The sequence below is a fragment of the Dermochelys coriacea genome, chromosome 8 (assembly GCF_009764565.3).
Source record: "Dermochelys coriacea isolate rDerCor1 chromosome 8, rDerCor1.pri.v4, whole genome shotgun sequence".
NCBI classification, from domain to species: Eukaryota; Metazoa; Chordata; order Testudines; family Dermochelyidae; genus Dermochelys; species Dermochelys coriacea.
Window position 1 is genome coordinate 103705468 of NC_050075.1, and position 11301 is coordinate 103716768.

An 11301-nucleotide genomic window follows, 5' to 3' on the forward strand; every position below is an offset into this window, starting at 1 on the left:
GACCCTCCCAAGATGGCGGCGCTGCCCGGCGCTGTTTCACTCTGTGCGGCGGGCCCGTCTCGAGGGTGCTCGGTCTGAGTGAGGGCGGCGGCGGCGGCCATGGAGGCCCGGGCGGAGGGAGAGGCCGCTGCTGGGGGCCCCCCCAGCCTCTTCGAGCTGAGTGGGGTGGTGGTGAGCTCCGCCATGGGGACCCTGGAGAGAGAGGTTTGGGGTAAGGGGGGGCGCAGGGGTCCCAGGGGCGCGGGGGGGGGCGGATCCTAGGCCAGTCCCACTGCAATGGGGGGTGTTTCACCTCTGTCCTAATGCAGTTTGGAGAAGGATCGTCTGAGTCCTGGGCAGTGGGGGGGCATGCGGGGGGGGGGTGTCCCAGTGTATATATGTGTGTGTGTGTTGGGGGCGGGTCCCAACTTGGGGGATGTCGCAAGTGTTTGGTGGTGAAATGGGGGGAGTCCCAGGCTTCTTCCAATGCAGCGTGTGCGGTGGGAGCTGAGTTAAGTATGTGACATCTGTGATGGCAGCACATTGAGCGCTGAGTGCCCCAGAGTTACCAGGACATCCCCATCCCTGGGGTCTTTGTGAGGAAGGCATCACTGTGGAACCTGACTGGACGAACTTGGACACGGGCACAGTGGTGATGAGTTCTTGTCTTTGCTTTAAGTGCAAGTGCCAAAATGCACATTTAGGTGAACATTAATCCACGGACCAGAGTGTTACCCTAGTGGGAACTTCAGTCTCCATTGTATTTGTTGTCTCTCTAAACCTTTTCCGCCCCCCAGACTTATAAAGTATTTTGCATCTGTTCTCTTCTTCCACCCCAAAGCACTTCCTGGACAGATACTCCAGGGAATTCTGCCTTTGCTTAATATCTATTACCTGGAAAGGATTGAGGAAATTGCTGTGAAAAAAGGTCAGTTTTATTCATGAAAATGTCTTCTCTAAAGTTGAAGGGTCGTTTGGTCTCCATTGACCATTTGGTTCTGGGCCTCTCTGCTGACACTGTCAACAAGGAATAGCAATTACTCTCAGCGATGAGAAGTTTTTTAGTGTGTACGCTTTCCCTAATTGGAACTGGATTTAGAATGCCAAATACATTTCTTATAGAGCACTGAACAGCATTAAAGATTTTCGATCACTGCTGACCATGGCTGATGAATAACAATGAGATGAATAATAATATTATTTAAAAGGGCTGATGGTATCTGTTACATACAGTCTGCTTAAATAGATTAGAATTCAGTGAAAATCCCTAAATGTATAGTTTTTAAAAGACACCATCAAGTCAAATTTCATCCCAAACTTTGGCTTTCTAAAAATAACATTTTCAATTCCTAAAACAAGAAATACTGAGTATATTTGATTGTTTAAATTCCACTGGAAATAGTTTTGTAAATAATAACACTGCCTGCAACATTTGCAATCCAAACTTTGCTGCTTTTTGCTTCTATGTAAGTATTCAACAGTGAAAATTATTACTTAGTGTCCAAAATGAGGAATACTAAAAGTACATAGGCAGGATTAGTACAGAAAAGTTTTAATTAATTTATAATAATTAATTAGATTACCAAAACTAAAAGAATAACAATCTGACATGTAATAGGTAATGGGGAAAATATTATTTTTGTACTAAATATGTTTTAAAATATTATTTTAACCACATAGTGCCTCTTTAGCAAACATAAAATGTCTTATTTCTTTTAAATGAGTATCAATCTAGTGCCCCGAACGTTCTCCAAAAAATAGCATTTGATGACTCATGTTTCTAATCTTATTTGTTTTAAATTAACATCATTGTGAAACCCGAGAAGGGAAAATTGAGTAAATCTTTTGAGATCGAGGATTTGGTGTAAAATTATTTGTATTTCAGGACTCTCAACCCAGCCCATATGGCACAAACTCTGGAACGATGTGATGAAAATCAGACCACCCAAGTCAGAGGTGAGTTGGAAAGCTGCTGATGGACCAATTTAGAAAGGACACAAAGTTTACAACTCAATTTTGCGAACACTTATTCATATTTTTCACTTTGAGTATGTGAATAATTCCATTGATTTGAGAGAGACTACTGACATGTCTAAAGTTAAACATGTGTAAATATTTACAGGATCAGGGATTAGGATGTCACCCTGGTATTCAAAATGTTCCATAAAACACCTTATCTTGTATTTATATATAATTTTTCATCCAGAAGGATGCTATAGCACTTTGTGAGCTTAATATATTAGGATGAAGCCCACTACTGAAGTGTATGCACGTGCACTGTACATTTTGAGCCTCACAATGAACGTGCATGGAATTGGGATGAAAATAAATTTATTTTACTCTGATTTTATTACACTCTAGGAAGGTCCTACATTTAGGAACCAAGAATGTAGGTCACACTTGGAGGATGAGGGACTGTATTTTGGAAAGCATAATTCAGCAAGGGACTTGGGGGCTATGGTGGATAGCCAGCTGAACGTGTGCTCACAGTGTAATGTGGTGGCTAAGGGAACAAATGCAATCCTTGGATATATAAGATGGGGAATGTTGAGTAGAAATAGAGAGGTATTGTACCCACTGTATATGGTGGTACTGTGTCCAGTTGTGATGTCCACACTTTAAAAAGGTTGTTGACAAATTGGAAAGTGATCAGAAAAGAACTACAAAAATGATTTGAGGTCTGGAAAACCTCCCTTAGAGTGAGAAAATAAAGAGGCTCAATCTATTTAGTTTAACAAAGAGAAGGTTAAGAGGTGATTTGATCCGGGTCTATAAGTACCTGCTTGGGGAGAAGATTTCTGATAGTAGAGTGCTCTTTAATCCAGCAGACAAAGGCGCAGCAAGATCAAACAAATGGAAGCTGAAGCTGAAAAAGTTCAGAGTAGAAATAAGGTGCAGTTTTTTACCAGTGAGTGTAACTCTCCATTGGAACAAATTTACTAAGGAACATAGTGGAGTCTCCCTCACTATGTCTGTCTAAAGAGATGCTCTAGCTCAGCTAGAAATAATGGGCTTTTGATGCAGGAGCCACTTGGTGCAGTTCTCTGTCTTGCGTTATAAAGGTGGTCAGACTAGACGACCCCTAAAGGTCCTTTCTGACCTTAAAATTCTTGCCCCTGTCTTTGTTGTTGCTGTGGTGGTGCTACCTCCAGATGCCCCAGTTGTAAAGCCTCTGCTGTGCAGGTGTTGGAGTAAAGACACATGGGGAATAAACTGTTGAATTAGAACCCTGAATGATTAGGGAGTACAATATGTCTGTAAGCCTGATTCTGATACACTGAGCCCTCCCACTGATTTTAGTTAAGACCTTCGATGCTAGTTGACGGACTACAGTACTTTTCAGGATCAGAACCTTAGCTGGTGTCAAATGTTGCCTTGCAACATGGAATCCATGTGGCATAGGTTGTGACAGTATAAGCTTGTTTACCACCAATATTCCCCCAAACTTTCCTGAAGGGACTGCCTGTTGGGATGAGAGGGTATTTCAGTCTCCATGGCACATCCTTGACCTCTACAGAGACTGACGACAACTGGGAAAATAGTGGCAGTGGTGGTTTCTGTGATACTGACTGAAGCCACTAAACGCTTTGTCAGATGATAACAGCTTATGGTCACTACTGACCTGGATAGAATCTGAATTAGCATCCTAGGGTGAAAGTCCACTCCCTCTTTCCCAGTATGTCCTTGTATAAATGAGGATAACATCCATTAATTCTGGGATTTTATTACAGAACATAACAAGTTGGAGGAAGAAGTTCCTTGAAACTTTCTTCTCAAATGTCCTACATGGAGTTTTGGATGTTTCTTCAGATCAGCGCCTGAGTGACCGTCATTTTTCCCCCCTACTCCACAGCTCACGGCATGTTACGCAGCTCACCATCTGTAACATGCTGCAGGGGGTAGCAGAGCTCACTGCTGAGCCCAATCAAAGAGTGCTAGAAAACCTGGCTGGCTCACTGAGAACCTTGAAGTTCCGTCATCTGCTGACCTCCGATCTGTCCATTAGACATTCACTAAGTTTGCTGCTTCATCATCTGATCCACCATGGAGCTGTCAGCCAGGTGTCCATGTGTTCCTGGCCAGTTCCCGATAAAGTGCTTTTAGTCCTCATTCTGAGTATGAGTGCTGGGTTTTGGCACCCAGGTAAGACACTTGTGCAGCAGGGCAGCCCTTGCAGTCTTTGCAGAGAGGAGTCAGATGCCCAAGGCCTGCTAACTCAAGAGGATGATGCCCTGCTAGAGTCAAATCAGCTGTGCTGTGGATCTACTGAACAACCCGAGACTGTCCAGTGGGGTGATAGTGAGTCAAGAAGCAAGAAGGCCCAAACTGCTTCAGCCAAAGTTCTTCAAGAAGCTGATCCTGACTCTCAAACTGTTAAAACTCCAATGCTCTGTGGATTGAGGAGCCATCCTTTGCAAAACCTAGCATGTCAAGATATAAACTGCAAGGTGCCCCCTGAGTATTACAACATTAAAGTAGAGTCTTCTCCTTCCCTTCCAAAAAGATCTTCAGTTAGTCCTGCTTTCCGAAAGCCCTATAGACAGTTTAAGACTGCAGTGGGGAGGAAGCGCCGCTGCACCAGGAGAAACCGCAGAACTCGTGCAGACTCAGAAGATCTTTATGATTTTGTCTTCGCTGTTGCTAGGGAGGAGGAGGAGACGGCAGAGTCGGTCTATGAAAGCAATGCCCAGGAGGGGGAAAGCATTGATGGCTGGGCCCCTTCCCCAGCAGACGCTCCTAGCTTTGAGGGTGTTGGCTGCACGGAAGGAGGATCTATCGGAATCCTTCCTCTGAAAGTGGCATGCCGCTTCCGAAGTGTATCCACGTTGGAATTGTTCTCCATCCCTCTGACTGGGGACACCTGTCGGGCTTTGGGGAACCTGCTGAGCTCTTGGGCATCTTTAGAAAAGCTGGTTCTGTCTTACAATGGTTAGTAATAATAACAGAGCTTTTAATTTCAGGTGTGTTTGACAATCTGGTTTCTGACTAAAGCCAAATTCTAAAAACTGCTAAGATCTGCACTGAAATTTTGGTTGGGTAGAACAGATGTTATTGGGCATTCTTAAACTCACCCTGAAAATATAGGTAGCAAGGACGCTTCAAACTATGCAAGGCTTTCTTTAAGTAGGGAAAAAAGCAAAGGAAAGCTGATCAGCAGCAACCGGGCTTAAAATATGAGAGGGATGTGTCTGTGTTAGAGGAAAAGGTGCTAAGATGCAAGTCGAGTATAATGAAGATGATACAAGCGGTGAGAGAAGGGAAAGGAAGAAAAGGAAAGAGACCTTCTACTGTGTACAGCACAGTGGGGCCCTATTCTTGGCTGGCCCTTAGACACCACTATATTATCCATAATTAATAATAAAAGGGTTTAATATTTTAATGGGGTCCAGAGGGGATTCTTCACCACAGAGTAAAAACATCCTGTAACATTTTTTGTTCCTATGTACATTTATGGTAACTTTACTTTGGAGAAGGAACTGGGATGTAAACCCATCAGATTAAAGGGACAAATGAGTCTAACTAGAAGTAGTGGGGGTGAAACAGAGCAAAAGGATAACTTCCTAATGGTGAAGTCTGATAGACCCTGATTCTCCAGACTTTTGCAGGCAGGCAGATTCCTGCACCCATGCAGAGCTCTACTGAAATCAGTGGAGTTCTGTGGGGGCAGGTTACAGGATAAGAGTCTTAGATTATAGAATAGTTCCCAAAAGGAATTGTGGGAAGCTTGGAACATTGTACTGGGCTGAATAAAGCTCTGCTGATAAGAGTTCTGCACTGGCTAGTGGAAATGGACAAAGTGACCTAGTCAATCTTTTATATCTAACGTTGTCAATATGTATGAAAGACTCTGGAGTTCTTAAGACGTTGCCTAGAGTTAATCACGTATTTTACTAATCAGAAGCCATCTAATCCATCCCTGAAGTGCAGGATTGTTCCCTGTAATTTGTCTAATGCATTGTCCAGTTTTAAATTGCTACAGTGATGGCTTCTACCTCTTCCCTGGGGAAACTGGTCCACAGTCCAACACTGGGATCTGTTAGAAAGGTGTAGATGATACAGGCTGGGTCTTTGTTCCAGCCTTGCTGAATTATTTGCTCTCTCTGTGTATGTAACACCCATCTTGCTTGCTATTGAAATGTTGGTTTCAGGCCTGGGCGCTAATATCTTCTGCATCCTGTCTGGGCTCCGGGCCCTCTCTCACCGCAGAGACTGCAGCCTCCATGTGGTGCGTGTGAGTGACGTGTTCTCATACATCCCCTCGGTGGAGCTTGTTCGGTCCATCCTGACTGCTTTCCCCCGCCTTCACACGCTCTCAGTCAGCTTTGATCTCAAAAACCAGCTGGAGGGGAACAGGCCAGAAGGGCGTTCGAGCTCGGAGGCAGAAATTCCAGGTAGACTATAGATGCTGATGAGTACATGAGATCTTGCTGTTTGCTTAAAGCAGTAAGTTCAACCTCCTTTACACACAGGGTAAGATGCTTAAGTCCTGGCCCAGTTTGCACTTAGCTAGGTGATTGTGACCATTCCTTTGCAAGTCGGACCTTGCCACAATTTTCCACCTGCAGATTGATTGTAACCTCCAGTCTGTTGTATGCTCTGACATGGCACAACTTTTGAGGGCTTCTGGACAGAATGTCTTTAACTGTGTCATGTAAAATACCAAACACAATGTCAGCACCTAACAAGGCCAGGCCGAACCTATGATCAGCGCAGAAAGTGGCTGTTGGCTTGCTTATCTGTGTGGTCCAGATCTGCTGTGCTGTTCTGGCTTCCTGTTCACTTGTGTGTGCAATTCATGCTATTGACTATGATATATAAGGCCTTGTATAGGTTGGCTGGTGTCAGTCAGAAAAAAAAATTCTGTTCACCATCATGATAGCTGAGATCAAGTGCAAGGCTATTGCTAAGCCCCGGGATTTCCATGTCTGAGTGCTGTAGCAGGTCAGGGACTGCAGATTCTGGAACCCACTTCCTCCCTTCTTTCAACAGATGTGTTGGTCTTCAGGGCATTATGTACAGCCTCTGCTGCCATAGCCCGCTAGTGTAGAGACAGCCTTTGCTAATAGAAGTTGTTCTTCTGTCAATGTAGAAATATCACCTCCCTGAATGATGTCAGCTAAGCACTCTTCAGTCAGCACAGCTGCGTCTATGCTGGGGGTTTGGTCAGTGTAGCTATGTCAGTCAAGGGTGTGGTTTTTTCACACCCCTGACCAACCCAGCTATGCTGGTATAACTTAAGTGTAGATCAAGCCACAGACTTTTGGCTTTGAAGGGGATCTGTGAAGAACTGTGTCCTGGAATGAAGGCTGATTCAGCTATTTGTGGATAAGGGGGTAAAATTTTCAAATGTGACTTAGGTGTTGAGGAGCATAAGTCCTACTGAAAATCAATGAGACTGAGGTGCCTAAGTCACATAGGAAAATGTTACACCAAGTCTATATATTCATTACTCTTCCATGCACCCAGACACTGGTGATGGGTACAGTGGATGACTTAGTTCCTCTGGGAACCAAATGCATTTATCAAACATTTTTGAGAGAAAGTGTTTGCCAACAAACATCGTTTCCCCTCCCTTTAGAGAGCTGCCTGGAACAGTTAGAGATCCGATTCCCCAGAGAACCTCTGCAGACCAGTCTCCTTTTGCCAGTGTTGAAAGCCTCAAGGTCTCTCCAGCAGTTGTCCCTGGACAGTGCTACAATTTCCTGTCCCCTGGAGTTTGGGCTCCTTCTGCAGGCACTCAAAGGTAACACAATAAAACTGTGCAGCGAGCTTCTTGGACAAAACCTATCATGTTCTCCTGTGAGCAGCTTGTCTAGGGGCCTCCCTGTTCCTCTGCCACCTATATTGTCTAGGGGGACAGGTCTACACTACAAAGTTTTGTGGGCATAGTTGTCTCACTCAGGTGTGTGAAAAATTCCACACCCGACTGAAATAGCAATGCTGGCAAAACCCTGTGTAGACACAGCTATGCCTGCAACACTGTTCAGGCAGGTAGTTTATCTATAGATCTTCTTATGCTGGTATAAATTGTATCTCCAGTAAGGGGCTCCACCAGCCTAGCTATACTGGCATAGCTGTCTCAGCAGAGCCTTTTTAGAGCCCTAACCATTTGCTTTTCTGTTGCTTTGGACTGTACGTGCTAGGTAAATTTTTCAAAAGCGCCTAACATACTTAAGTCCCATTTTCAAAAGTGAATTAGACACCTAAGTGCTTTTGAAAATTTTACTCTTGGCTCTACGATGCACACACTTGGCATAATACACGAACACAGAAAAATGGAAAAGGCAGTAGGTATTTTCTTCCCATTTTTGTTTTAGTGAAAATTACCGTGCGGAGTTGGGAGTTACTGTATTGCAGAAATCTGAAAGCAGAATTTGGCCCTAACTTTGTAAGTTTAAGTACTGTGAATGGTGAGCTGTTATTTATCCAGGACAGCCAGCTGTGTGGTTAGGATTTCATTAGCAGATGGCAAGTTTCTTTTGACACACAAGCACACGATACCTGACCAGTAAGGTTTTGTCCGTCTTGCAGAGTGTAATCCAGGCCTGAAGAGACTGAGTTTCCATGATGTGAACCTTGCCGACTACCAGAAGGAAGTTCTCCTGCTGCTGCAGGACCCTGTCCTTCAAGGTACAGCAAACACTTCCCCACCCATAAGGGCTGCACCACAGACTGCTGGTGGGGCTGAGGTTGGAGTCAGTGTGTGATCCTAGGGAATACAGGATTTGTCTGACAGTTTCATTGTCTCAGGAATGGGAAGGAGATGGGATGTGTGACTTTTGGGGGCGGTGGGCAGGGAGGATGAGAACATACCTGGGTTGTGACTAAGGAGTGGTAAAGCTCTGAAGCCAGTCTGCAATACAAAACAACTGAGTTACGGTCGTGGTTGTTAGACATAACATGCATGGTGCTATAACCTTATAATCAGGTCACATAACTGAGGGATATGATCAGGGTTTTACCCAGGTAACAACACCATTGAGGGTCCTGCCTACACTATTCATTTTAAGCATGTTGTAATAGGTACCTAGCAAGGATGGTTTCAGTTCTTGCACCTTAAACATGTTTCCCAAAGCGATCTGCAATATGTCAATAAATAATTTACTGACTGTGGTGAGAGAGGCCAAAGATACATCTATCACTGTGTGTATTTTTTTGGTAGAAATTACGTTTTCCTTTTGTCGGCTGTTTGAAAGCTGCACCACTGAGTTTCTATCCAACATAATCAAAATAGTGAAGAGAAATTCAACTTTGAAGAGCCTCAAATTGCCTGGAAACAGACTTGGTATGTACTGTCAATGGAACTATGTGGGCATCCCCTTACACTAGCTCCCTGACAGCTAACTCTCAGGGGAGTAGAGTAGTCAAAGCCATTGCTGACCAACTTCTACCAATGAGTTAAACACACAACAGCTGTTAAACAGTGGTATTTGTGGAATGAATATTTCTTCATGGAGGTATATAGGGCATTTCAGCCATGCGCTGCATTGCACAATTATCCAGGTGCATGATGGGATTTTTTTCCCCCCCTTTCTATGAAGTGCGAGGTTTTGGCCACTGACAGAGGTGGGATTCCAGATGTGGAAGATTAAGGCCCTGATTCTAGAATAGCTAGAAATAAAGCTGATAGCACTATCTATAGCCAGGTGTACTATGCAGACATTCTGCCTCTTAAAGCAACTGCATCAGCTTACTCAATGCAACTTGGATCTTTCTAAAGTTACAGGTTTCTTTAATGATTTCCTACAGGACCTTGTTGCTTTAGTAATGTTCAGGTAACAGTTAAAGGTGTAGTGAGGATGAGGAATTGAATGGCTCAATGGACCTATTGAACCTCTCTCACTGGTACGCCCCCAGTGTGAAGCCCAACTTTCATAGTGACTTTCACACTTTGCTGTTCGATGGTGTTTGATTGCAGCCTGATTTCTAGTAGTAATGGGCCAGAGCTGAAGCTGCTTAAGTCCCTTGGTGCTGCGCCTCCCTCCTTCCTTTGACGCTTTCAGTGGTTGCAGCTTCACATCATTTGGTTTTCCCATCATCAGGGAATCACAGGTTGGTTGCCTTGGCTGACATTTTCTCTGAAGATTCATCCTCTTCCATCTGCCAGTTGGACGTCAGGTATGCTGCGGCCTCAACCATAGTACTCTCCCGTCACGTCCCTTTTTAAACAAACTTCAGTGCTCCAGCCAGCAGGGTAAACCTGAGCCTCGTTCTGTTCACTAGCTGAGCTGATACTACATCAACTAAGACTATGTTTTAGGGAACACCTTGCTGCCACTACCCAGGATTTGAGCACTCTCAAAGGTAGGTATCCCTGCATACACCGCAAGGGAAGAAAAAGAAATAAACATCTTTCATTGTGGAGCATCTAAATCCCAGTTTTAAATGGCTAGGAATGAGTTTAACGACAAAAATACCATGCTTGTTGAATTGCTTGCCAGCTGGTGGGAGAATGGACAGAACAGCTCAGCCCGTTACAGAGGCAGAGTAGAACCAGCTCTTATGCATGACCTGTCTCCATCGGATACAATCAAACCGTTAGTATCTACTGCCTGCCATTTTTGGTGTGATGCTTGAGAACAAGTACACTCTTCCTCCTCAAATGAATTGTAACTCGTAGGCACCTAAGATCTTAACTGTATTTTACTCTTTGTTTTACCCCCTTAAAGCTCAAATTGCATCAAGCCGGCTGGGCTCCTGGAGTTTGCAAAGAAGCTGGAGAGCCACATCCTGCAGAGAGGCGGGCAGGTCACATTTACCCACCTCCGCCTCTTTCAGAACTGGTTGGACCAAGATGCTGCAACAGCGCGAGAGGCGCTTCGGCGGCTCAGAGCTGTGTGCAGCGTGGTCAGCAACACATGGGACTCTTCGCAGGCCTTTGCTGACTACATTAGTGTGATGTAATGAACGCCCAGGAACGGCTGTAAAATCGTTAGCGATAGTTTGAAATAAATTAAAGTTGTACAGAACAGTGGTCCCTGTTTCTTTGGCATTGCTGTTCACATTGCGTGCAAAGCATGGTGCAGAAACAGGCACAGCTAGGATAAGAAACATGTACTAAGAAAGTAGAGGCTCTTACACCCCTCGCCCCCAAGCAAGGGAGAATTGATCATGTCACTTTCATGATGCAACTCAGTGAAGGAAACAAACTCAGCAACAGTGAGGTTATAAACAAAAGGAATAAAGACGGGGGAGGGAGGAGCATCTCACCTGATTCTACCCACTGAACAGGACACATTTAAAACAACATTCTTATTCACGTTACAGCAGGACTCAGGACTTTAAGCTACTGTTGAATGGTTAGTAATGTCTGTTGGAATC

General features: G+C 44.5%; 1 protein-coding gene across 5 annotated transcripts; it reads left to right on the forward strand.

Annotated features, from left to right (window-relative positions):
* The first annotated feature begins 34 nt into the window (after positions 1–34).
* Positions 35–10954, forward strand: LRRC41 (leucine rich repeat containing 41). 5 transcript variants are annotated; one of them, XM_038412151.2, is made up of 10 exons: positions 35–171; positions 821–907; positions 1865–1935; positions 3711–4908; positions 6129–6371; positions 7559–7723; positions 8512–8610; positions 9143–9265; positions 10023–10098; positions 10650–10954. In XM_038412151.2, the coding sequence occupies exons 3-10, from the start codon at positions 1909–1911 to the stop codon at positions 10882–10884; spliced, it is 2166 nt and encodes a 721-aa protein (XP_038268079.1). In that variant the 5' UTR covers positions 35–171; positions 821–907; positions 1865–1908; the 3' UTR covers positions 10885–10954. The 5 variants fall into 5 exon arrangements, 4 of the variants coding, with proteins under 4 accessions (XP_038268079.1, XP_043376145.1, XP_038268076.1 ...); XR_005294319.2 differs by having other exon boundaries at positions 72–211; positions 10023–10284; positions 10650–10782; XM_038412148.2 differs by having other exon boundaries at positions 72–211.
* The last annotated feature ends 347 nt before the right edge of the window (positions 10955–11301 follow it).